The 26,420-nt window shown below is 57.4% G+C and overlaps 2 protein-coding genes across 3 annotated transcripts; one reads left to right on the forward strand and one right to left on the reverse strand.

The window, feature by feature from the left end:
• Positions 1 to 1,752: 1,752 nt before the first annotated feature.
• On the reverse strand, positions 1,753 to 18,440 carry STK35 (serine/threonine kinase 35). The gene is made up of 4 exons (XM_030963567.1): positions 18,031 to 18,440; positions 16,580 to 17,193; positions 10,566 to 11,312; positions 1,753 to 4,368 (listed from the first exon to the last, which is right to left on the reverse strand). Exons 1-3 carry the CDS (start codon positions 18,438 to 18,440, stop codon positions 10,600 to 10,602), a joined length of 1,737 nt encoding a protein of 578 aa, XP_030819427.1. The 3' UTR covers positions 1,753 to 4,368; positions 10,566 to 10,599.
• A 3,322-nt stretch (positions 18,441 to 21,762) lies between these two features.
• PDYN (prodynorphin) lies at positions 21,763 to 25,956 on the forward strand. Of its 2 annotated transcripts, none has more exons than XM_030963431.1 (3): positions 21,763 to 21,908; positions 24,814 to 24,961; positions 25,205 to 25,956. In XM_030963431.1, exons 2-3 carry the CDS (start codon positions 24,833 to 24,835, stop codon positions 25,757 to 25,759), a joined length of 684 nt encoding a protein of 227 aa, XP_030819291.1. In that variant the 5' UTR covers positions 21,763 to 21,908; positions 24,814 to 24,832; the 3' UTR covers positions 25,760 to 25,956. The 2 variants fall into 2 exon arrangements, with proteins under 2 accessions (XP_030819291.1, XP_030819292.1); XM_030963432.1 differs by lacking the exon at positions 21,763 to 21,908 and adding an exon at positions 24,025 to 24,077.
• Positions 25,957 to 26,420: the final 464 nt, after the last annotated feature.

Below are 26,420 nucleotides of genomic sequence, written 5' to 3' on the forward strand. Positions count from 1 at the left end.
AGTGCCGCATGCCAGGGAGCCACGTTCTGGTTGGCACTGGCCAGGATGCCTTGGTTTAGTGCCCTAAGCCCCATGGTCAGTGCAGCTAGCCCAGTTCCAGCTCAGGCTTAGCTGGACCTGCCCTCCAGGATGGAGCCAGAGCTACTTTAGGGCCTTGGTCTGCCCACTGCTGCCAGGGACGCCCTTTCAACCCCACTGCTGTCAGCACAGCACAGGACAAACACACAGAGCTCACGTTTCAAGTTGTGTGTGGCTTTTCAACCCCATCAAATAGCTTTATTCACACAAACGTCCCTTAATTTACAAAGCCTCTGCCATTCATACACATCAGGGGATCCACAGTGTTCAAAAAACTTAAATAGAACGTTTCATACCAACCCAAGGAAACCAAGTACAAAAAATATTTATATAAAGTTGTTCACACATAGGTCCTAGATAACCAGCTTCTGTGCAAAAAAAAGGAAAAAAAAAGAAAAATACAGATTCATTTACTAATATTATCTTTAGTTTGGAGTCTGGGTTTAAGCCTTCTGCTCTTGCTAGCTCAGCACAGGAGCTGTGAGGAGTGGGGAGAGCCCTCAGCAGGGCTGGGGCAGCCATGAGCCCCCGTCCTGGGGCTCACCCAGAACCCCTCTGGTGTGGTAGTGAAGCAGCTCACCCTGCAAAGCTCCTCCTTTCTGCTGGGTGAGTGAGCTGAAGGTCCATGCTGGCCTGGGCAGCTGCTGGGAATAGGTGCCAGGCTGGGGCCACCAGGCACTCCTGTGTGGCCTCTGTGAGCTCTTCCAGCAGCCTAGACACCCTCAGGGCTAAATGCATTTGTGCAGGCTACAGAGAAATGATCTGGCAGATCACAGCTGGAAGAGAGCAGCTCCCTGCACTTCCCTTCCAGCTACACCCACCAGACAGCCTGCCCTGAAGTGAGAAATGCTTTTGGACATCAAGGGCCCACACGCTGGACGTGCCTGTAACCAGCTGCAGAGCACAGGAGCCACTGGCACAACTCCTCCCACAGCAGTGGCACAAACATTGGCTGCACCCCTGTTCAAAGGAAATGGGGCTCTGCTTTCCCACTGGCTGATGGGATGGGGGCTGTGAGGAGTGGAGCACTGAGCTCTCCTCACCCATCCCATGCCAGCATTGCCAGAAAGGGGATCAGGAGCACCCTTGCCCTGGGCAGCTGTAGTGTGAGGCTTGGGCAGCACAGGCCTGGGCTAAGGATGGAAAGCAGCAGCATTTCCCTGTTCTCCCGACCTGCAGAGAGCCCAGGGAAACAAATCCCAGTTTATGGCCTGCAGCAGCTCCCCTGTGATGCTTGGCAGGCTTAAACCCAGACTCGTACTGCATACGGAGGAGACAGACACTGCACACAACGGAGGATTTCCACGACGATGGTAACGCTTGGTTTACATCTTATTGCTCCAGAAAGGCTCTGGGAGCCTGTGATATGTGAAGGAGCTGGGTCCTGAGGAGTAGAGGAAGACCACAGGGGTAACTCTTATCTGTCACTAGCACTGCTGAACCTCAAACACAGCAGCAAGGGGATATAGGGGAGCTAATCTAACCCCTCTAGGCTACAGCCACCTCTGCTTTCCTCCCCATGGACCAAAGCTGGCCGGGAGATCCCCGTGACACCTGCAAGATGCCGGTGGTGTCGGCCTTGCTGCAGGCTGGTGCAGATAACACAGTTCCCAATCCTCTTGAGGCTTGGCTTGTTCCCCCCACCCACCCCACATCCCTCTTGTAAACAGCAAAATCAGAAGTAAACAGTTTCATACAATCACTCCCCTGGCACGGGCACCATCTGGGGCCAACGAGCCCAGAGAGTTCTGCAAGGGGGGCTTGGCTCCCCCCACACTAACCAGCTACCCCCAGCACCTGGATGCTCAGCTTCACTGCAGCCAGGAAGAGACAGACAGCATGGCCCTGGGCTGGGAAATGGGCCACAGCCTCGAGGCTGCTTTCTTAAACTTGGATTTTCCCAGCAGTGCATCCTGGTGCCAAACTTCCACAGCAGAGGAAGAAGTTTGGCCTGCAGGAGCTGGGCAGGTGAGGCCCAAAAGACCCACCTGGGAAAAGACTAAACATTCTCCATCATCCCACAGCATATGCAGGTTTGAGCTGTTCCCACCTTGTTCTAGAGGGAGTGCTGGTCTGGGCCAAAGTAACTGAAGGAGAGATGTGGGGAGCTGTAAACACAAGGCAGGTTCCTATATAGTCTGGGGAATTGAGCACAAACAGCAGCAAAATCAGAGAGAAATGCTCTTAAAAGGACAAACTAATCAGGGAAACATCCATGTTGGCCAAAGGCTAGCAGCCCTAGGACTCCTCCTTGGAAGTGTTTGCTAATCCTAAATAAGGCACTACGGTCTAGCTCACTAACATCAAGCTGCTTGAAAAACACATCTGCAATGCAAAAGCTGAGGTGGAGACATGTGGTTTGAAGATGGCCTGAAACAGCAGTGGACCAAGAGGGCTGACCCTCCCAAGGCCTGCTGGACTCACTCCTGTTCTGAGAAGAACAGGGCAATCCACTCACTGCCTTCCAGCTTCATCTCCTGCCCTCTTACTGCACCCGTTCAGGCCAGGGTTCGCTTAGAACAGCTGTGACAGTCAGGAGCAAAGGCTCTGCCAGGTGGAGGAAGGATGGTCCAGTGATCAGGGCACTAACACTGCACTTGTGAGCTAAATGGTTCACTCTCCCCTTCCTGTGGGATGCAGTACAGGAAGCTGCAGGAATCCCACCCAGCTGCAGCCCATAGAAGCATCCCTAGGGACAAACATAAGCACAGTGTGAGAACAAGGGCTTGGCAGTGCATTTGTGCTGTCCTAAGCTTCACAAGTCACAGACAGCCAGTCTGGAGCCTCCTGGTCCTCCTAAGAAGGACCAGGCCTTTCTGCAGCCACAGCTTTAGCTTTGTGTCCTGGAAAAGATGGAAGAAAAGAAAGAAGCCCCTCCACCCTTTCCCTGCTCTGCCTGAGCCCACCTGAATTTCCTCCATTTCTGTTAATTCCTGTGAGCTCAGCTCAGTACACTGAGGAGATACATGGAGGTGCTGCCAGTTAGGAACCTTCCAGTGATGGCAGAGGAAAGCTGCAGGCAAGGAGCAGTTCCCACAGCCAGGGATGAGGGGACCAGGGGGACCCTGTCCTGCTCGTGGCCATGGCCAGCTCCAGACTGAGCACCCTGGGTCAGACCAGCCACTTCCCAAACCACTGCTGGTGATTTCACCTGCTGAGAAGCATTTTAAGTGGTTCAGAAGCTGCAGGGTGGAGAAGAGGTGGTGCTTTACATTGCATTTACAGTGAACAAAGTCTAAAGATCAACACAGGGCAGCCCCAGAAATTGAGTTTTGCTTTAAATATAGGCAAGGAAATAGAGTTTTAAGTGCTCAGCCTGAGGTTCCAATCTCCTGACCTGAGCTGTACTATACTGTAGCCTATCCTGAATAGCAGCATTGCCTTTTGCTTCCTGGAGATCATTAGCTAGCAAGGAAAAGTGTCCTGTGGGAGGCTAAAAAATCCAGCCCTTGACCCATTAGGCCAAACCTCCTTCTCTCCACAGCATTGTTCCTATTGACTGAAGTTTGGCATTAAATGCATCAGAGCAGTGGACTGCTTTCTGTTTCTCTTGTACTCAGATGATGTCAACCTGAAAATGTACTCAGCAGCTCCCCAGCTCCCTCTGTATAGAAAGACAGTAACAAAGATGATCATAAAATCCAGCTTGGGAAGACCTGCTTTGCCAAATGGCTTTCCAGCTTGTTTATCCTACTCTATCCTAATGTCAGCTGCTCATAAGCCTGGGCAGCATCACCTATTCAGGAGCTGCCTGGCTATGAAGTTATTTAGCTGCTTGCAATATGTGGCCCAAGAGATTCATTTTTCCTAAAGCACTGCACTCCCAATGCCAACCTACCCACCACTTTGCTCCCATTTTCCCTAGGCAAAATCAATAGCTTTGAACCCAAAACTGTGCCCAGCTGGACTTAGAGCTGGTGCCTGGCAGTACACCTCACCATCAGGCTGCTGATTCCCACTTCCTTACGGAACCACATCCCTAGGAACATCTAATGAGTCAAACAGCAGCACAGGAGACACGGGGAGGGCTGGGCAAGGGCAGCTCTGCTCTCTGGATCTTGTTTCAAAGTTTTGTGAGTGACAGCTGCCAGCTTGTGTTCTTCCACAGGCACCTGCAGCCCCCTCCCACACCCCCACAACACCCTTCCCAACACAAAAAAATAACACCCAAATATTTCACATTGCCAGAGATCCTGTAGACCAGGGATCTTCTGTATCATCATCTTCCCTTATCTTTGACTTCCTTCTTGCACATAAATAATGGAGATTATGGGTCCCTGGTAAATAAATCTGCAAGAAAAAACAAGAGAGGAGAAAGAGAGGTCAGGTTTGCCAGTGGTTTGTCTCAGTTACTACATGGTGACTGCAGGCATTGGCTCCTGGATGGAAGGGTGTAGGACACCACTCCTGCCACCTGCCCACTTACTCCAGTTAGCCCAAAACGGGTGCTGCCACATCTCTCTACTGCCCAGTGCTTTGCTTATTGATCCAGACAGGGACTGGGCTCAGTTTACAGTCAGATTTTTTCCCAGAAGGACTCAGACAGCAGTGCATGGAGCACACTGCCAAGGACAGCACACATCCAGCTGCCCCAGGGACAGGCTGGCTGGGGCTGAGCATCTCCTCACACCCCCACACACAGCCCCATCCCACACAGCTCCCCACAGTGACACTCCTGCTGGAACAAGGACAAGTGTTCCCACAGCAGAGCCTGGCCTTGAGAGTCCATGTGATGTGTCTGTGAGTGCTGGCTCCATGCACTCCACCAGGAAAGGTGGAACAAGCTGCAAGCCCAGAGATGCCCTGCACCACTCATCTGCTGCGTCAGCAGCAGCTCGGGCAGCACAAGTGGCTCTGCAAAAGGTGAGTAAAATCCAGGCTGGTGCAACTGCAAGCAGAGCAGGAGAGGTCCTGAGAGCAGGAGCAGCTCAGCCCACAAGGATGCTCAGTGCCAGGGATTTTAAGAGTTTGGAGTCAGATTTGCTGCATCAATCCTTGCTTTGGCCAAAGCCTCAACACACAACAACCCCCATGGTCCCTGAAGCAGCAGTGGTGCTGCACCCATTCATCCACAGCCCTGGCACCCTCCTGTCCTCTGAGCTCAGACACATAGGAATGCTCAATGCTGCACATAAGCCACCAGCATTTTCCACACAGTTTGTCTGCAACCCAGAAAATTCCCCGTGGACAGCAGAAGAACAGCACACCTACATACACATAATGTCACTTCCGTACTGAAAATCCATCCTTTAGGATGTCCCAAACTCAAGGAGGCACCAGCAGAGCTGAGGGCAGTGGTTGTGCTGGGTAACAGTGGGGGTGGTTCATGAGCTCTAAACTCAGATAGTTAGATGGGAAAAAAATGAGGGGGGTGGATTTAGCTCCCCCATTCAGCAGGGGCAGGTCCCAGCCCACCAGGGATGGGTGAGGGGCTCTGCAGAGACACCAGGGGAGCAGTGGGAAAGACCTGCTGCGGAAAAAAATGCTACTGCCCAGCAAATTACTCCAATACCTTAGCCCTAGGAAATCTCATTAAAGAAATCCCTGCCTGAGGAACACATTTCTAAAGGACAAGGCTGCTCACAGCAGAAGGCAAGGTCATGGGCGCACTCCTTTCCACGAGAGGTTAACCAAAGGGGTGCCACTTTTGCAGGCTGCCATCGGAATAAAGCCTTTCTGTTTGAGGAGGCGAGAGGCACACAGACATCAGGTCAGGGCAAACACACAAGGATTCTTCTGGAAGGTTTCTCCTATTATGCAGCTTTGTTAGCAAGTAGGGCAGGGTTTCTGTTTGTGCTTCCCTGGAGTAGGAACATTATCAGGGAAGGAGCTTGCTTGAGCAGCCCTGAGCTCACTGCTCTGAGACAGGAGAGCTCGCCCCACTGACGCACGTTTTTGCAGGGGCTTGTTCAAGAGCTTTTAATCCCTCCACTGATGCCACTTATAGCTTTAATCAGCTCGAATGTTCATTTGGCATCAGCAGGATGTGAGCCAGCAGCCCATGGAGCCCTCACCCAGCACACAAGATGACACCAATGTGTGGGTCACACAGAGGGGCAGTGGCAGCGGGGTCTGCATGGCAGAGAGGACTCAGTGCAGAGGAGGGAGAGACAACCCAGCAGCTCCTCGTGTTAACCATGTCATCTGCCCCTGGGTGGGAACACAGAGTGCAAGGGAACAGAGCTGAGTGCCTGATTTATCTCCTGAGCCTTCCCTCATGCTCTGCACTTATACTTGTGATGCATTCCTTGGGTGCATCCTTAAATCCAACTGCAGTGACCTCCCCCAGAGGGCAAAGCAGAGGTGACAGCAAGCAAACACAAGAGCCAGAGCTGACATGGTCCAGGTCACCCTCAGGGCTTCATTTCACCCCAGGCAGAATCAACACTTCCAAGAAGGGTGCCACCACTCCATGGGGTGACCACTGTGATGCTGCATTCACTGCTATGGCTAAGAGGAACTGACCTTGCTTTTACTGTCCTGTGGCTTTTGTCCATGCCAAGATCCACAAACCACACTGAAAACAGTCCAGAGTCAAAACCAACATTGTTTTAGGAATGAAATTGCTGTCCTTTAGCAGGCCAGTGAGTAAAACTTGAGCTGAGTGACACCAACAGCCAAGATCTAGCTTGATGCAGCAGTCCCTGCTCAATGACAGCTCTCAGAGCTGCTGCCGTGACCCTGATCCCTGTCCTTCCTTCAGCTCTGAAATTCCACAGGGCAGCAGTTTATCAGCAGTGCTGGGGGTGGCTGGGCACAGCACCAGAGAGCTCTGGCCAGGGTAGACACCATCATGCAGGGTGAGCAGATAAGCTTGTTCAGCATCAGCTCCTGGTGCACGTGTAAAATGCAAAGAGCAGAACAATGCAAATACAAACAGCCACTTTCAGCTGAAACTGGAATAATCAAACCCAGTGAGAGAGGAGTGCTGGAGAGAACCAGACTGGCCACAGCTATTGAACACCTACCTGCTCATGACAGCCCCTGAGATGCTGCAGCCTGCACAGATTCTTGCCATTCATCTTGAGCATCCACCCAAAATCAGACCAACTGTTTTATCCACAGTGAAAATACCATGGAATACAAAACAACCAGAACAAGCTGCCTCTACACTGATCACAACCATTGTAGTTTCATGTCCTGTGTGAATCAAAACTGCAAAGTTTGTTAAACACATAACTGTCAGTGGTGGGTGATGCTGTACTCGCCCTTTGTGTTTCTGTGGCCAAGGCTCCTGTGTCATTGCAGGGAGCAGCAAAAGGCCACACTGCCACTGTACCTTTTCCCTCTACAACCTGTCTAAGGGCTGCACAAAGCCACCCCATCAGAGGATCCCACCAGAGCAGAGCAGCATCTCCGGGAGGTCCCTCACCATCCCCAGGGAATCTGGAGGGCAACTACAAAAGTGACATAGAAATAAGTTCAAACTGCAGGAAAGGAGAATCATTCCAGCTTTCCAGTACTGGGAAGGAAGGGTGAAATACTCCCCAGTGGGCAGTGCAGTTAGTGCTGGGCTGTCACAGGAAGAGACCCATCAGCAGATACCCAGCACAACCCAGCCACTCCCTAATTGTAGTAAGAAAGGTTTTTGTCCTCTTTGCCCAAAAGGCAGCTTTTGCCAAGAACTCTAGAGAGCTGTAGATAAACTTGGCTTTATCTAAACATTTGCAGAAGGTAGGGAAGAAGTGTTCAAATCAAAAAGAGAATACCTTTGTTGTTCCCACAGAAATGCTGCCCACCTCTGCTGGAACTATTTGCACCAGTGCCACTAGCAGTGGGAAAAGCAAGGAGATAATGAGCTATCTCCACCTCAGGGAGCCCAGCGCCCAGCATAAACCAAGCAAAAAACACCTTACTTTCTGAGAACTGACATTTCCTATCTGCATTTTGAAGGGTAACAGAGCATGAAGCTCTCAGGTGTGTGCAGCATCCGTGGCAGAACTGAAGCCGAAGCTGCTGAGACATGAAGCAAAGAATCTGAAGAGGTCAGTGGCATAGCAAAGAATAAGCAAAAATCCGATTCCCTGGGTCAGGAAGGGTTACAGTTTTCCAGGTTATGACATGAACCAAGGCTGAGCAGGTCTGAACTGTCCTGGGAAAGAACCTGCTGCATGACCCAGCACAGCAAAGCTACACGCCAGTGCCACAAATAAGTTGGAAGAGGTTACGTGAGTTTCTCGGTCAACTAAAATTACCTGAGAGCAGAATTCAGGCTCTGCTCTAAATCCCATTTTAAGCTTCTCAAGCAGGTTTCCAAGTTAAGATTTGCATTTAATAGCAGCTAGAAGAAGGCTGATTTGAATACACAAGTACACCAGGAAAAGCATACAGCAAAGTGCACCATATATATTGTGGCTGCCCCACGAGTGAGGCAGAGGAACACTCTGGGTTTGCAGGGACATATGGCTGGTGCTGGGCTCTATCTGGGCCAGGCAACCACGCTCCATGTGCCAGGTTGGGTTATGTAAGAGCATCCCTGGCTGCTGCAGCTGTGTCACGACGGAGCCATCGGTGCAGACTCACGGATGGACTGGGGCGGGGAGGGGGGCTGCAGAAGGCAGCTGGGTTTGAGCAAACAGCCGCGGGGTAGGACTGTCCCCTCGGTGTTTGTTATCCCTTCATGTACTATTCCGCAGATCTGCGCAGGATGAATTTCCCCCGAGGGCAGGGGCCGGTTGCATAACGCAGCAGCACCGTGTCAGCACAGAGCCAGCGCAGATGGCAGAGCCCGGCCTGACCCTCCACGTGCGGCAGAGCTGCTCCCACAGCCCCACGCCTCACCCCGGGGCACGGGGCAGGGTGTCTGCTCCTGCCCCGGGGCTGGAGCACACCCATCTTAAGGGCTCTCATTTCCACAGATTCAATCCCCCACCCTAATCCCCAGCCCACACTTGCACTGGGACCCGTATCCAGCCCCAGGCAGCAGTGCCTGAATCAGTTACTCGCACTTGAGATGGGTGTTAAACATTTTGTGGGTGGAAGAGTGCAGAGGGGATGGTCTGTGGACCAGTTCGGACAGACTAACAGAGAAGAACAAGACCCACCCAATGGGTTTTTTCATTTCCATCCCTATTTCTCTACAAACAGCACAGAGTGTACCTGACCACACAAAGAGAGGGGGTTCAGGCCCCACAGCATTTTCCATAAGCATGAGGAACCTTCAGGTGGCAGCAATGAGGGGATTCAGCAAAACCTGCCAAAATACCTCCACCTTCCCCACTGCCTGCTGCTGGGGGCTTGCTCTCAGAGCTGGACAGGCACACAGCCATCAGCTGAGGGCTGGTGCATGCTGGCCAGGGACATGATTTCCTCCTTCTGTACCCTCTTGCATCCATGGTCAGCTCCAGTGCAGCTGGCTGTGTGTGGTTTTGGGGTGAGGTGAGGGCTGGGCCCAAGCTGTGATGCCAGCACCTGACACAGGCAGGCTGTCAAAGATCTCCTGGGACCAGTGATGGGCAGGCAGCTCTGCAGGAGCCTGAGAAAGGATGTGGCCTGGAAAGATGTCAACCTCACCCCTGGTAATCTGTAATTCTTCAGTTTCATTGAAATGTTTGGCTGGGAGAATCCCTAGTAACAGCTTCTGTTTACAGACAGCTTTGCCATGTAGGCAACACCTCCCAGTCCTTCTGTGTCACTGGTGAGGGACACTGCCAGCTAAACCACATCCCTGGGGTCCTTCCAGACCATGTGTGACCACCCAGGCCTCAGGATCAGGACCTCTGAGCTTGAGACTGTTTAGCAGGGGGGGAGAAGGGAGGGGACTCTGGACAGAGCTGAGCTCAGTCTGAGCAGAGCTGTTTTTAAGCTTCCTTCCTTAACAGACACAGGTCTACAAACACAGATGCTGGAGACCAAAGCATCTCCTGGGTTTGGGCACTGATGTTCACACCAAAGGGAAGTCCTGCCTTTAATAGGGAAATGAAACAGAGCCACAGGATGGACCCATGTGCCTCGTAGGTGAAAGCAAAGAGTTCTGTGCCAAGACAGATGTGCCACTTGGTGCTACTCACTGAGCCAGCTGGGCCCTGAGGTGTCCTGTCCAAGTGTCATAGGGGAGGGGGAGGGTGCTAGACAGGGAGCTCCAGCACAGACTGAAAATTACATCACACAGCAGAGGAGGCAGAACTGGCAGATCCCTCCCTGACCCTGAGAGAGACAGATGTCACCAAAGCTTATACCAAGTGCTTGCAGGTGTCTCTGCTGTGCCTGTCTGAGCCACCAGCCAGGACCTCTGAGGAGCAAGGCTCCAGCCCAGCCCTTCCAGCTCCACTGGGCCCTTGGGCAGTGACAGGATGTGCAGCTGCTAATTCTATTTCTCACCTCTATTTTTGCAGTAGAATAGGTGAAAACAACCTCAGAAGCAGTGCTCTGATGAGTCACTATAGAAATAGCTCTAAGAACATAAAAGACTCCTTTGTGTCACTACAAAGTGCACTATTGGGCCAGTACAGGCGACAGAAATAAGACAAAAAATGCGAATCACTTACCCAGCTGCAAAGCACAGCGGTGCCCTGCCTGAATTTAAGCAGCACATGTAACCTGGTCCATTCTGGTTTCAAGCTCAAAGGCATCAGGTCGATCCTGTGGGTTAGCAGCCAACATGTCTTTCAAGAGCTGCTTGATCCCCTCAGACATGGAAGTCCTGCGTTTCTGAGGGATGTGCAGCTCCATCTTTGGGTTTTCTAGCAGCGCTTCCCCGACGGGCACAATCTCGGTCCCCTGCTTGATGTAAGTCCCCAGCAGCTCCTTCTTGGTCTCAGCATCAATGAAGGTGATCCTCTCAATCATGGCCCAGATGATGATGCCGAGGGCAAAGATGTCAGCCTTGGCAGTGTAGTGTCCCTCCCACACCTCGGGTGCCATGTAGAAATCAGAGCCACAGGCTGAGGACAGCCAGTACTTGTTCACATTCACATTTTTGTTCTCATGCCCACCCTCCTTGCCCCGAGCAGTCAGGCCAGCACAGACCTTGCTCAGCCCAAAGTCAGCCACCTTGAGCACAGGGGTGCCAGATTTCTCAGTTATCAGGATGTTGTCTGGCTTCAGGTCCCGGTGGACAATGTGGTTCTTGTGCAGGAAGGCAATGGCACTGGTCAGCTGCAGCATGAAGCTCTTGTTGGTGGCAGGGTCGGGCCTTCGGGACAGCACGTACTGGTTGAGGTCTCCCCCTTCACAGAACTCCATGACAAACCACAGGTAGCAAGGCTCCTCTGCATAGCCCAGGATCCTCTCACCTGACCAAAAGGGATAAAAGAGTGGGTTTTACAGACACATTTTAAAGTCCACACTAAGCTAGGATGGCTGAGGAACAGGTCTGGTTTATGTGGATAACAAAAATTTTGGGAATGTGACTGGGACCTATTGCACTGCAGGGCACCAGCAGTGATGCTGGCACTGCTGTGGCTTCAAGTGCTTTGGGATCCTGTTGAGCAGGACACACCAGCACCATGTTTATCCAAACCCACTGCTGGGAACCAGCTCAGGGACCTCCTCCTCCCAGCAAAGTGCAGAGAACACATCATCTTCAGTCCTACCAGCAGGCCATTCTCCCCAGGCTCTGACAGCCAAAGCAGCAGAGGCTAAAAGCATTATTAGCAGTGAGTCTACAGGAAAAAAAAAAATCACTTCTGTGAATGCCTCCTCTCCCACCTCAGCTGTGCTGCAGGAGGCAAAGGCTGGCTCACTCCATACACTTTACTGGAACTGCACACAGGGAGTAAATCACAGCCCTTAACACTGCCAGCACAGACCTGCCAAGAGTGGTCACACCAGTGTCCAAGCCCTATGGCCCACTGGGTCTTCCCAGAACAAATTTGTGCATTTAAGGATTGCATTTGTGCTGGGGAAACTCTGCCACTTCATCCAGTTTTCATTAAGTGCCAACAAGTCTCTAATGAGAGGAAAACCGGAGGTCCAAGCTGCAAAATGTTTGCTGAGTGTAATCTCAGCCACACTGTGACTGTAAATACTCCTACCACTCAGTATTACACCCCAAACAGCTTCTTCCTTCACCAGACATCAAACTGAGCTCCTCAAGCTCAGAGCATCTCAGGTTTACTCCATAAAACTCCTGCCTAAGGAAGGACTCTCTTGCACATCAATTAGACATGTGAAGAACACAGCAGCATCATATCAGCTAATGGAGCCAGGTCTGCCACTGGTGCTCCCCAGGGATGCCAGGATGCCCCAGGGAGCATTGGCAACAGACCCATCCCCATTAGCTGATGCCAGGAATGCAAACCCCAGGGTCAGACCCCAAGTCTCCTCCAGAGAGCACCCAGGTGATTGGCAGAGCCTGCACACACCACCAGAGCATCATTTTGCTCTAGAAATTGGTTTTCTTATCATCAAGCACCATAAGAGAGAAGCTGGAGGATACCACTCACCTCTGCCACAGCTAAAAAGTCCCACAGCTGAACTCAAGTGTTTTTGAAAGCAGTTAAATAACTCCACCCATTTGACAAAGTTGGGTTTTGTTTGAGCAAAGCCCTAGAGAGCATCTGGGAAAGCAAAAAACTTCCAGCAGCAGGTAAAGCCAAGGACTACCAGGGCCACCCAGCCCTGGGCTGCACTGGTCAGCAGTCAGTGTGGGTGGGAATATTGGTTATTTGCACAAACAGTCTGTATCCATGGCTACTGCTATGGAAATGGAAATCTGCACAACAGAAGGATTTGGCTGCACCTCCCCATCCTCAGCAATCTTTTGCTGAGATTAGGTCTGAAGGTTAGACCTAGGGGATGAAAGAACAGGGTGGAGTTACACAGGGTTCTGGGTGCACTCTGGGGGTCTCATCTGGCTGGAAGGAGGCTCACCATGAAAGCCCAAGGACCAGCTGGGAGCAGCACAGGACAGCTTGGCTCTGGAGACTGAAATGCTGACCAGGAAAAGCAGCTTCTCTGCTGCAAGCCACCTTTGACATGACAGCATGGGAGCAGAGACCCCAGCACAGCCAGAACAGCCCCAGCCCACACAGCTGCCACCACTTGGATTTATTAAATCTCAGAGACATCACAGCAGGACACAGGGTTTGGCTTTCCTGCTCCCCTCTGCAGCCATACAGCCCCAACACAGGGAGCAGGAGTGTCTGTCTCTTCTCTGCCAGGAATCAAACCCTGACAGGGAGCATGGCAGAGCCCCACATCGCTCACACACAGCCAGATGGGAGCATCCACACAGCACTGCTGGCAGCCCCTTCCCACAGGAAGTGGCTCAAACACGGGCTCAGCAGCAGCCAGGACCTGTTAGCTCTGACAAGCCAAGGTTTGTTTTTAGCATAAGGAAGGCTCTGACTTAAAACTTGGCCCCTGAACGTCAGCAAACGCAGGAAAGATGACGGGGATCCAGCAGTAGCTGTGAGCACCAGGCAGTTCACTTTGGGTGGAGCATTGTGAGTAGAGGCTTAAGCCAAAAGTAATATTTCCTCATTTTCTTTCTATAATCTGAAAGTGTTTTAGTTGTTAAGTCATCTTCCTGCCTTCAAAACAAACAGCTTTAAACATAAAGAGCTGGCAAGACGCTCCCTAAAGATGAGATGTTAGCAAACTGAAGACAAGCAGTCAAGAGCTGAGGAGATGCCAATGACAGGCTGGACCTGTTCTCTATCACCAAGCCAGCATCCCCATGTGCTCCCTGCCCAAACACAGCATGGCACACACTCACACTCCATCTTTCCAGCAGCACACACACACTTCCCCCACCCCATCCCAGGGAGCTCATTAACAGCATGCTAATTTGCTTAGCTGCACAGGGGAAATGAAAATCCAGTGAGAGCAGAAGCAGCATCACAGTGCCCACCAGCACACGTAACCTCTGACTCCCTCTGTGCAAGGAGGCTGCACCAGAGAGATGGGAGCTGGCAGCATGGAATTCCAGGCAGCTGGAATGATGGCAACACACATAGGTGACACCAGGGCAGCCCACGAGTGAGGCTGAGTGCTGGTGGCAGGTTGATGGCCCCACAGGTGACATGGGAGGAACAGGAAGCAATACCTTATACCTGTTCACTTAAGGCAGCTCTGTCACTGCTCTAGGTTAGGAATAAGAGGGGCATGTGATGTGCACAAGCGCTGGAGGTGCTCCTGTGACAGGGCTCTGAGCACATTGCATGGGTGCCTCTCCTCCAGCTCAGCACCGAGCTCCCACCTTCCTTTTCACACCCTGCCCTTAAATTTAATTACTCCACACTTCGTTAAAATGCTAAAGGTTCAGCCTCTGGCCGTAGCTGAGAGCAAACCCCGCCTGTATCCCGACAGTTGTGCTCCCAATTCAGAGTCTCGGATTAATCCTGGCCGTGCCCTGAGCCCCGGCACGTTGGCACAGCATCTGTGCTGGCCCGTAAATAGCCCAGCTGCGGTCGTGCAGAATGGCACGGAGCGCAGCGCCACGGCCACCGCCGCTGCTGCTGGCAGGGAGAGAGAGACCTGCAGGGCTCAACCAGTCCAGCCTTTTGTTGTGAAAATATTTATCCACACAGTCCAGGCAGATGGGAAGGAGAATGTGCTCCAGCTTGGTTTGGGGAGTCCAACTACTCCTGTCCAGGCTGGGGATGCAGAGCCCAGCTCTGCTCCCCTCTGAGGGGCTGCCGTGGGACCAGGGCAGGCAAAGCCCTCCGCACTGCTGGGAATTCAGAAGGCTCAAATCCCCCCAGAGATGGGGCATCTATGGGTCTCCTTCCCCACCTGCAGATGGGGCACCTCCAGCTACCCAAGGGCTCTCCCCAAGCCAAGCCAGCTCTCCTCAGGGTGTACAACATGACAGAGGGGGCAGGACCCCCCACTCCTGCTACAGCTGGACACACCCAAAGGGAAGAGCTGGCTCCTCTCCCGGGGAGCTGAGTGCCCTGGCTGTACAGGAATTTGGACACTGCCCTTCTCAGGGAGCCTCCCCTGGGTGGTTGTGTCAAGAGGAGCAGGAGCTGGGATGCACGGGGAGAGCCAGGCACGTTTGGACATGTCCATCCAGCAGGGACACAGAGAGGACAGGTAAGGCAGGGACAGTCAGAGCCACAGGTTTGCTCAGAGGATGGATCTCAGGAGCTTTGCATGAACTCTGTGCCTGGCACAGGGTGTGGGGGCTCAGGGAGACTGAGTACCCCAAGGAGCTGACAGGAATCCTGGCACACAGGTTTGGGGAAGGAGGGACTGGGGGCATTGGCTCTGCTCACAGCAGGCTGGGAGGCACAGGGGCAGCGAGGGCACAGGGCTCCTGTATTTTTCCACATCTTCACAGCACATTGGCAAAGCTGGGTCTGACAAGCAGCCAAGGGAGCAAAGGGAGGGAGGGAGGGAGGGAGCATTTTGGAGATGTCACCATCACAACTATCGACTGTGACAGGAGAAGGTGACCCCTGACAGCCCCGTGATGCTACTGAGGGACCCCAGGGGAAAATGGAGGTATCAGCCCAGGCTACAGGCATTAGTGCTTCCAGGGCTGTTCCCATAGAGCCAGCAATGGGGGGGGACACGGGGACAGTCCTAAAGCTGTGAGAGCTTGAGCCATAACAGGCTGCAGCCTTGGGGTGCTCAGAGATGGGACAGTACATTGGGCAGACAGGGGGAGATGCCCCCTTGGTGTGACTGCGGCACAGTCACAGGCTGTGAAGGTCCCCAAGGGGATGTGTGGGGGCTGTGGCACAGGCCCAGTTAGCACAGGGAGCCTCAGGATTTGGGGTGTAAGGGAGGACAAGTCAGTGCTGGCCGGGGATCCAGCACACAGGGATGTCTCCCAAGGGTTAGGTTTGAGCCTAGAGGTGGCAACAGGGCCCCTCAGGACTGGGGGTGGGACTGCAGGGCACATGGAGGGACCCCACTGGCACTGCTGCAAGACATGGGTGGGGCTTGGGGAATGGTTTCCTGGGAGCATCATACAGGAAAGGGAGAGAGGAGGGGATGGCACAGCATGGGGAGATAGAGCCCAGACCAAGGGGCCCTTAGGTGTGTTCAGGGTGAGTGGCAGCAGAGACCCTGTGGGGTCAGGATAGAGATGGGAGCAAGACTGGAGCAGATACCCCAGAGAGGACCCCAAGCGTGCAGGGGTGACGGGTGCTCAGGGGAGAGCCCAGGTGTGGTTACACTGGAAATGCAGTGAGGCAAGGTGGGAGGAAGGGCATTGTGAGAGCTGAGGGGAGCTCTGGGTGCTGTTAATCACAGGCAATGCCCAGGAAGGATTTGTGCAATACAGTGATGGGTAGCAAGCAGGGCAGCAGCAGTGCCTGAGGTGTGGGTACTGTGGAAGGATGTCCATGAAGAAAGGAGACAAACCCAGGATGTCCCGCCTGGGGCATCCCAGCAGCCACCTGCTCTGGGGGTGTAACCTGGGAGTGGGGCAGGAGGATCTGGGTGCGGGAGTCACCGAGGGCAGCAGGGAGGCGGCAGATCCAGGCGCTCAGGGGTGGGGATGGGTGACACGGGTGCCAGGGACAGGCCCCCGGGGGCCCCGGGCGGGTGAGGCGGCCCGGAGGGCGCAGGGGCCGAGCCGGGGCTGCCCCGGGGGTGCCGGTACCTTTGAGGGAGGTCTCGACGAGGCGCAGGTAGAGCTGGCTGCGCTTGTTGCCGTGGCTCATGCGCTGCCCCAGGCCGTGCCGCTGCAGGACGCACTCCTCGAAGCGCACCACGTTGGGGTGCTGCCGCCGGAGGCTCGTCAGGGCCCAGAACTCGGCCAGCGCCAGCTCCACGTTCTCGGGAGCGTCGCAGCGGATCCGCTTCACCGCCAGCCGGGCGCCGCTGCGGCCCGACACCGCCTCGTACACCACGCCGTAGGCGCCGCGGCCGATCTCGGCCAGCAGGCTGTACCGCGGGCTGCCGCCGCCGCCGATGCCCGGCCCCGCCGCCACCGCCGCCGCCATGGCCCCGCGCCGCGTCGCCCGCCGCCGCCGCCCCATCCTTTGTGTCCCGCGGCGGCCGCCGTCCATGGCCCCCGCCCCGCGTGCCGGGCAGCGCCGCGCGGGCGAGGGGGCACGCGCCGATGCCGCCGCCGCGCCGCGGGGCGGAAAAGCGCGCGCTGCCGGCCCCTTTAAGCGCTCGGCCAATCGCGGCCGCGCGGCACGAACCACCGCGGAGCCAGGGGGCAGCGGCCGCCGCGACGGGGCTCGGCCTCTCCCCGGTGCCGGCCCCGTACTCGGCAAGAGAGGTCCGGGTTTGCCGCCCCGGCCGCGGTAACCGGGTCGCGGCGCCGCCAGCGCGGCTCGGCGCGGCCAGGGCTCAGCGCGGCGGCAGGCCCCTCCCGCTCCCCCGCCAAGGTGGTACGCGCCGCGCCGGTGTAAACAGGCCGGTCATGGGGGCCCCGGCGTCCACCGCGGGTCTCCCCCGTCCGTCCCTTCCCTCCGGGCCTGGCCCGCGGGAGGCGGTGCGGGCTCGGGCCCGGCCCGCGGGGCTCACCTGGGGAGCGGCGGCGGCGGGGGCTCCGGGCCGGGCGCTGCGCGGCGGCGTGTGAATGGGCGGGGTGGGGAAGCGGCGGCGGCGGTGGGATAAGAGCGTGGCCGCGCGCCCTGACGTAACCCCTTATGTAACGGCGGGGGGTGACCCGCCCCCAGCAGCCCCCTCCCACCGCCCCGGGACGGGCGGCGCACCGCGGGGGCGGGACGCCCGGGATGGGTTGGGGGAGCGGTGCACCGGCGGTACAGGGGTGCACCGGGGAGGGCTGTGTGTGATGCCGCCGGCGGTGGGGGGTGATGCTCCGGGACACGGTGCACCGGGGAGGGGGGCGGTGCACACGTTGTAGGTGATGACCCGGCGGGGAGGTGATTCCCCGGGGAGGGGGTGGTGCCCCGGGACCCAATAAATCCTCAGCACCCGGTAAATCCCGGGACACGCTAAGCCGGCGGCAGCAGCGCGGTGCTGGATGCTCGGCGAGCTGCCGCTGTGCTGCCGCACCGGGAAGGGCGGGCATGCGGCTCGGGGCCGGTTTCACAGCTCCGGCAGCATTCGGGGGCCCCTCCCGGGCGCCGCGCTCACCCCGATGGTTCGACCCCACTGCCAGGGATCACCGGGGAGTTTCCAACTGGAAGTTCCCTGGAAAAGTGGCTGCGATCCCGAGAGGAGCCCTGCGAGCCCGGCCGAGGGTTTTGGGGCACCCCAGGGTAGCGCGGCACCCACCGGGTGTCCGCCTGGTGGAACGGGCCCTGGTCACCAAGAGCGGGACACGGCGACCGCCCTACGCCGGGACCCCGAGGGGCGGCGAGGGCCGGGGGAGACTGCGGGGCTGCAGTGTGTCCCCCCGGGATGGCCGTGTCCCCGCGGGGTTGAGTCTTGGCTGGTTTGGTGGCATTTCTCCTGCGAGCAGGTGGGGTAAACCACAGAGCCACAGAGGTCCCTGGCCCACGCACCGTCCCAAAATTGCTTTTCGCTCCCCGGGCCGTGGGCATCACCGGTATCCATCCACTCCGGGCTGCCCGGAGATCTCATCCCGTTCTTGGCGCTGCTGGTGGCTGGCAGCCCGCCGGGCTCGGGGCTTTGCACGCCGCCGTCCCGCTCCTCGGGAGGAGGTGGGAATATCTGGGGAGGGAATTGCGATCCAACCCAAATGAACTTTTCCAGCCGCCTCTCCCGCGTTCTCCTGCCCCCCGCGCGGTGCCGTTGGCAGCGGACACTGCTGCCGGTCAAAGACAGCGTCTGCAGAGACGGTTCCTGGGGGAGCTCTCAAAATTCCCGGATTTCTTGCCCCGCTGCTGAGCCGTGTGCCGCTGCCATCACGCAGCCCCAGCAGCTCCCGGCTGCGTCACGCCGGTGCCCCCGGGGAAGGGACGGCGACCCCCGGAGCCACCGGCGATGCTAATGCGGGGCTGCCCCGCGGTGTCACGGCGCCGGCTGCAGCTCCTGCAAGTGCTTTCACCTCAATTTGTTTTTAAATGGAGCCACTTCGCCTGCCGGGGAGGCTGCGGGGGTCGTGCCGCAGCCCCGCGCCCCCGGTGCCGCTCGGCAGCCCGGAGCGACGGTGGCAGCGGCGTGACTAGCCGTGTTTACGAGAGCGCCGCTTCTCGTACCGCCGTGGAGTGGCACTTGTGCCTCCTGCCCACGCAGGGAGGTCACCGTGTGCCCGCCTGGGCAGCGCTGGCCGCCCCCTGCTCGGTGTTCCCTTTGCCGGAGGCTCGCTCCGGTGCGGTCACGCTGGATCGGAGCTCCGCGAGCGCTTTGGAGCAGAACCCCCGGTGTTTCTCCCCATGCCCCGCAAAATGCGTCTGAACACCTCCCTCTCCTGCCTACGGCAAGGCCAGGCAGGAGTGCCAACGCTTTGGGAGTTTCTGGAAAAGCCGTGTCCCTGAACGGGATAAAGCTGACCGTGCTGGAGGACCCAGAGCGCAGCCACTGCCTGCCTGGGCGAGCTCCCGCGGGCAGCTCTGGGTCTCGGTCCCTCTGTCTGGGGACAGCCCCGGCGGCTGGCAGAGCTTGTTCCAGCTGCAGGGGCGATTTACCCCAGCCCAGGGCATGGGGAGCTCTGTCCGGTCCGGGGCAGGGTCCTTCGGGGGGCCCTGGGGGCTCAGGGGCAGAGTGGCAGCGCCGTGTGACGCGAGCTGGCATTAACTCCCACTGCTTCCGCGGCTGCCTGGCACGCTCGGCCCCCTCCTCGCCGAACGCGCCTTTCACTCATGTAGTTAGGAAAAGTTAACTTTTCTATTACCGCACATTTCACTTACCCAGGTACTTAATTACCATTGTCCCAGGGAAATGTCAGTGTGACTCAGAGACACTTTCCCATTAGGAAGAGACAGATTAATATTAAGTTGAGTTGCTGGTGGGTGGGCTGGCTTCCAACTCCTCTCCCGGGGGACCCTGTCACCCTCCGCGCCCTGGACCCGTGGAGGACCCTCTTACCCAGCTCAGTAGATCTGTGGCACTTTGCTCTGGGGACAGGAGTAATTCGACCTCCCACCCGGAGCAAAGGGAAGGAGCCTTATTCCAAACGACTTTTCCCTCTGCGTCCTGGGGATTTGTTCAATCTCTATCACATCTCCCTCGTGTGCAATTACCCTGTGCGGGGAGGTGACTGCACCCCAGGCCGCTGGGTGCGTATATACATATACACATATTCATATAAAAATAATGGCTTTGGTGTAGAAATGCTCCACCCCGCCGTGTCTGTGGTGCCCGCACGGCCATCAGTCCCAGCAGCAAGGGTTGAACTGCCCGAGGGCTGCCCACAGCCACTCGCCCGGGGTGTTGTGATCGTTTGCAGATGCGTTTTGTTCTTCTCAGCTTTGTTCTCCGCCTGCACAGCCCAGCACACCCCGACACAGCGAGGCGGGGCCGTGGCCGCCCTCTGCCCCTGCGGGGTCTGAGCTCCATCCGCCCTCGCTTCAGCCCCAGGGATGGAGGGGTGGGTTCCTCCCTTGGCCCTGAGGAGGATGCAGGGTCTGCCCTGCTCCCTTGGTCCCTCCATGTTGGCACAGCCCCAGCCTGGATGAGTTAAAATCCACCTCCAGACAAAAGCCGTGGGGTCCCGCCTGCTTTTCAAGGAGCGGGGGGATTCCGACGGACCTGATCGCCAGCCCTGAGGGAGGAGCACGGGCACAGGCTGCCGTGGCTGCCGGGCGCCCAGCAGAGGGTCCCAGCCGTGTCGATGGCCCCCACTTCCCTCAGCAGTGCTGGGAGGGCCGAGCAAGGGGGCACCAGGTCCAGCAGCTGGTGTTCGAGCTGGGAGAACAGCAGGTTGCTGGGAAACATCCCTCTTGAGCTCCGATAAAAATAGCTCCATCTTCAAGGCAAGAGGACTGGCTGCACTGCCAGCGACGCAGGGGATGTGTCTGCACCCTCCGGGGTGTGGGGCCGGTGCAGGATGTCCTGTGGGATCTGCACCTCGGACCCCCATCCCACATGTCTGTTGTGACATGGTGCAATGGGACAGAGCTGCAGGGGCTCAGGGATTGCCTGTCATTGCCCCGGTGCTGTTCTCCTTTTTCCCCAAATCAGACTTGGAAATGTGTGAGAACAGGAATCAGGGCTGAATGGGGAAAGTGGGGGTGTTTTTTCCCCCCCAGCCAACTCCGCCTGCCTCTTTTGCTCATCTCAGTGTTTGCCCTCATGAGGAGGGGGGTTCTGGCATTGCAGAGGTTGGGGGGTTTCTATGCAAAGGCTTTTTCACTGACAGCAGCTAGGCTGGGTGGGCTGGGACATCCCTTTCCCGGGGCATGAAGACCCTCTCTCCCTTCCCTGCAGCTCTGGATGGGCTCACTTCTCTCCCCAGCATCTCCACAAGAACGGTGCCTCTCTCTCCCCAGCCTGGGGAGCAGGGTGAGAGCAGGTCAGGGATTCACCTTTCCCCCTCCACCCTTCTTGGAAGCGATTTGAATTCACTATCCAGGGGATTCACACCCCCAGCAGCCAAACCCCTCTGGGACGCAGCTGTGTGGGAAGACGGACAGACCTCAGTCCTCTGCCACCTTCCTTGTTTGGGGCAGGCGTTTCAGCCCCGAGGACCGAGGCAGGGCACGACGGATGTCTCGAAGCGCTGCAGCCGCAGCTGTGGGATGCGCACCCCGATTCCCGGGGCTGCCGGGGGCTGCGGGGAGGCCTCGGCGGTGCGGGCGAGCCTGCTCGGGAGGTGGCGGGGATGCTGCGGGGCTGATTATTCACAGCTTCCCTCGCCCCGATTGGCTCTGCCGCCGCGCACAGCCGGGCCCCGCCGCAGGAGGAGACTCCGTGGCCATAAAAGCGGGGTGAGAGGCAGCCGGCGGCGAGTCCGGTGGGCAACCCGGGCAGCACCGTGGGGCCACCTGCCAGTGTGGCCTTGCCACCGATGCCTGGCGCAGCCTGACGCCCGTGGAGGGACAGCCATCAGCCACGAGCCGTCCTGACTTGGCGAAGCGGGTGCTCGGCGGGACGGGGAGCAGCGGCAGGTAGGGCTGCCGGGGTTGTCATCCCCCTTCCATTGCGTGGGCACCACCAGGGCATCGCTCTTGCTCCCCAAAAAGCAACAGTTTAAGAACACTGCTGAGAGTGGCTTGTGGTTGGACTTGTGTTATTTTGGGGAGCTTCCACATGGCTGCAGGTCCCTCTTGTCCCTTGAGTGGTTTCAGAGCCCGTGAGCAGCTGCCCAGAGCTCTGCTGGGGTTCATTTCCGTGCTGATGCTGTGCCTGCCATCCTGGCAGCAGAATCACCCAGGGCTTGGACGGGCAAAGGGAGTGGGCAGAGAGGATGGGGGGTTCTCTCTCCCCCTTCTTGGCTCAAGCAGCAGTGTGGCTGCAGTGTTGAGTTTTGAGTGATTCTATTCCAAAAGTTACCAGCTTTTTTTTCAGAAGCCTTGTCCTGATGGTGTTTCCAGGAAATTTTTGGAGGTGAGGAAAGGAGATGTTGGAAGGTTGATTGTTCTTCTCCACCAGAACTATGTGCAGGATCCAAACCTGTGGAGTTGGACCTGTGTGGGAGGAGGGATCTGCCCAGTCTGGGAGAGCTGTTCACATCCTTTGTTAAGTATAATCACAGGTTAGTCAATATGGGGCCAGTCTCTGCTGTCCAGCACACACAGTCCTGATTCCTCATCCCTCCTTGGGTCACCAGGTCTGTAAACTGGCCCCTGGGGTGCATGGATGCTGCTTGCGCGTTTTCCAAAGCAAAGCCTGGTATTTGAAGACTCAAGTGGAAATGGGACAGGAGGAAGGGACACTGGCAGGCACCGGGCACAGGTAGAATGTGCTGAGAGTGGCCACAGAGGCTGGGACTCAATGCTGGCATTGCCAGACCCTGCCACGGTCCTTCCAAGGTGTTCCTGCAGGAGGGATGGCTCCGGAGCCTTGGGTTCCTCCAGGTAATACAGGATTGAGCTCGAACTCTGCTTTTCTTCTTCCTCCCTTTGTGTTCTTTTCGCTTTTTCCTCCACGCTGCTTCTTTCCTCTGTTGTCCGAAGCCCTTTGTTTTCTTCCCCTTTTCCTGCTCCCGTTTTGCCAGTCCTCCTTATCCCAGCTTCAGGAGCAGGCACAGCACTCCTGGGACATTTGTGGCACCACCTGCACACGGTACGTTTGCAGTGGGGTGTCCCAGGGTGTCCTTGGCCACGCCGTGCTCGGAGAACTGCAGCTCCCCCGAGTGCCGTGAAATCCCCCGTCGGCAGCAGGGTGCCAGGGATGGGACACACCGTGTCTGGAACGCCAGAGGTCTGAACTGTGCGGTGTCAGACAAACCAGCAGCCGTTCCCAGCATGGGAGCGTTCCCGGTGCTGTCCCTGTGTGCTGCTCTGGCGGCACCCACGGGGACACCGGCAGCGGAGGAGCAAGGGAGGGGAAGCAGGCGGGGAAAGGGAAAGAAAAGGTTCCCGGCGGGGCTCCTGCGAAGCAGTTGTCAGCTCTTTTTCGGAGCTTCATTCCCCATAGAGCTGCAGCTGGCACCTACCTGTGCGGCGGGCATGTCCTCGCTCCTCGGTGCGGTCTCGGTGGCTCTGATGCAATAAGGGACTGTCCCCGTGTCTCAGAGTCGAGGCTGGCTGAGGTCCCACCGTGCCCCTGCCGTCCTGGGCAGCTGCCATCCCGTTCCCTGCCACACTGCCAGGGCGCTGCAAGGATTCACGGAGCTGGTGGCTGTGCAGCCAAGGAATGCAGACAGCTCGACACACGATGGTGCAGATAATTTAAATTAAATTTTAATCTAGCATGAATTAATACTGTGGCATTAACAATTCTTCATCAGTACCAATTACAGTACATTAGCTGCTACTGCCGGAGAGCACAATAGTCTCTAATATGCGTCATTAATGTGTAACAGATCCCTCTGGGTCATGCCTTACCCACCCTAGATAAAAGCAGCAATGGAGGCGGGCAGGGGTTTGCAGCCAGTGCATCCCTTTGGGGCTGGCTCTTACTCCAGGGCTGTCATGGTCCCAGTGGCACCGTGATCCTGTGGCACTGCAGCTGGGGTTGGCAGTGGCCCCTCCAGCCTCACCCAGGGTCAGGTTTAGCACTGCCACCTGCAGAGCCCCTCTCCCAGCTGAGCACAGTGTCCTCGTCCATCCACAGAGGCCAGAGGCTCCATCACGGCTCTCAAACGTCTGCAGGATGGTGATGGTGGTCTGCAGGTAGGCTGGAACCCAGAGTTCTCCTTTTTCCCCTTCTGATGCACCAGCCCAGCAGACTTGGTGGGTGGGAGGGAGGGGAGATGAAGCTGCCCTGGTGTGGGGAACAGCAGCCTGGGGTGAGTCCACACTGGGCCACAGCATCACCCCATCCACCTGTCACCGCAGCTCCGCTTGCTGTGGTTCTTTTCCCCAAGGCCAAGGGGAAGAGCTGGTGATTCATCTGCCTGCGCCATGCAGACGTGGCAATCACAGAGAAACCCAGTGCTGGGGGAAAAAGGGACTTTTCCTTTTAATGGTATGGTAAGAGATGGAGAGGAACCGAGAGGAACTGAGATGAGATGAGATGAGATGAGATGAGATGAGATGAGATGAGATGAGATGAGATGAGATGAGATGAGATGAGATGAGATGAGATGAGATGAGATAAGAGATGAGATTCAATAGTGGTCCTGCCCACAGAGACTTGGTGGCCACCAGGGACTGGCAATGGCTCTGGGCTTGTGCCAAGGACCAGGCTGCAGCCAGGGTAAGGGGTCACATCTTATGGTGTCCTTGCTGGGAGCAGCACCCACAGGTGAGTCATGTGGGAATGGGCACAGGCACAGGTCCCTGTGTATGATCCCAGGAGCAGCTCACAGATGGAGGTGGTAGGTGCCCAGTGCCTCTGGAGTAGTGATGGCCCCCCAGAGCTGGCACAGGGATGGTGACAGGCTCTGTGCTGTCTTCCCATCTCCAGGCAGCGTCTGCAGGGCGAGATGGCACGGCGGGCACTGGCACTGGCACTCTGCCTGTCCCTGTCTGCGGTGGCATCTGCCGACTGTGTCACCCAGTGCTCCCTCTGCGCAGCCCAGACCCGCGGTGCCGAGAGCAGCGTCCAGCCCCTGGTGAGTGCTGGCCCCACAGGGACGTGAGCCAGGGAGCCACAGCAGTGGAGTGTCACGGGTGCAGAGGGGCAGAGCTGGGTGGTACCTGGTGTGCTGGTCATGGGCACCCCAGGGTGCTGGGGTTGTGCAAACTTGGGCTTCTCACCGAGCTGAGCAGCACAGTGGGCACAAACCCCTGGGCTCCGGGTGGGGTGGGAGGAAGGCAGGGGCTCACCCCGAGCACCTGTGGCCACTGTTTTACAGATGTGCCTGTGGGAATGCCAGGGCTCCTTGTCACCTGGCCCCGAGTGGGAGATGTGCAGGAAGGCACTGGCGCTCCTGGCCCCGCTGGTGGCCCTGGCCGAGGGGACAGAGCCGTCCCCACAGGAGGCGGAGGAGGATGAGGCGCAGCCAGAGCAGGCTCTGGGCGCTGCGGAGCTGCCGCCACCGGCCAAGCGCTATGGGGGCTTCATGAAGATGATGTCCAAGGCGAAGCTGCTGTCCCTGCTCCGCGAGAACGCTCACGCCAAGGGCAGCCTCAGCAAGAAGTCCGGGGGCTTCAGCCGCAAGCCGGGCGAGCGAGCGGCCCCCGAGGACTATCCGGGGCCGGCAGGGGACGGGGACGGGGATGAGGAGCCCACGGGGGCCGAGGGGCCGGAGCTGCACAAGCGCTACGGGGGCTTCCTGCGCCGCATCCGGCCCAAGCTCAAGTGGGACAATCAGAAGCGCTACGGGGGCTTCCTGCGCAGGCAGTTCAAGGTGACCACGCGGTCGGACGAGGATCCCAGCGCCTACTCAGGGGAGGTCTCAGACCTATAGAGCCAGGCGTGGCACGGCAGCACCGCGGTCCCCACACTGCCACTGCCCCCGACTGTGCCATCACCCCCAGCCCTGTCCCCTGCCCGGCCCGGTGTGACCCTTGCCTCATTCGCTCAGGGGGCCGTGAGTTCCATCCCATTGTCCCTCTCTGGTTCACCTGCCCATCCTGTGCCGGAGGGGACAGTGCCACTCCTCTGGCTGCTGGCGGTGTGGCTGTGGCCCAGCCCAGGGTTCCCGGGGGGGGATTGCTGGGGACACAGATCCTCCATCCTCCCGTGGCTGCTGGAGCACAGCAGGGTCTGCAAACCACCTGAGCTGAGGTACAGGGCAGGGGGCTCCGAGCACTGGGAAGGATGAACCAGGGCGGGATCAGGGAGGCCACGGGCAGAGGTGGCTGGTGGAACCACAGCACCATCACCAGGTGCTCAGGCAGTGCTGAGCCCAGCCCTCAGTCCCCTCCCCGAGCCTCTCACAGTGTCCCACAAATCCCAGCACCCACCTGGTGCCCCTAGGCTCCCCCTCCAAGAGCGACTCCAGAGGCAGGGTCAGCCCCATGCCCCACACCCAACTCCCCCCCGCAGTCAATAAAAGGCAGATGCCAATGAAGCTGAAGCCATGCTGGATGCTGAGTGTGCTCTGCAGGGCAGAGCAAGCACCCCAA

Source organism: Camarhynchus parvulus, chromosome 20, assembly GCF_901933205.1.
Source record: "Camarhynchus parvulus chromosome 20, STF_HiC, whole genome shotgun sequence".
Lineage (NCBI taxonomy): Eukaryota > Metazoa > Chordata > Aves > Passeriformes > Thraupidae > Camarhynchus > Camarhynchus parvulus.

What these genes read in the sequence shown, in the direction of transcription:
- STK35 (XM_030963567.1), bottom strand. Translation starts at nt 18,440, where the DNA reads ATGCCCACGGCCCGGGGAGCGAAAAGCAATTTTGGGACGGTGCGTGGG. An exon ending in AGTGGGGTCGAACCATCGGG is followed by an intron (nt 17,194 to 18,030) that starts GTGAGCGCGGCG and finishes TCTCTTGCCGAG; the next exon opens with TACGGGGCCGGCACCGGGGA. An exon ending in CGTCGAGACCTCCCTCAAAG is followed by an intron (nt 11,313 to 16,579) that starts GTACCGGCACCC and finishes CCTTTTGGTCAG; the next exon opens with GTGAGAGGATCCTGGGCTAT.
- PDYN (XM_030963432.1), top strand. Translation starts at nt 24,058, where the DNA reads ATGGTGATGGTGGTCTGCAG. An exon ending in ATGGTGATGGTGGTCTGCAG is followed by an intron (nt 24,078 to 24,813) that starts GTAGGCTGGAAC and finishes TCCCATCTCCAG; the next exon opens with GCAGCGTCTGCAGGGCGAGA. An exon ending in AGAGCAGCGTCCAGCCCCTG is followed by an intron (nt 24,962 to 25,204) that starts GTGAGTGCTGGC and finishes ACTGTTTTACAG; the next exon opens with ATGTGCCTGTGGGAATGCCA.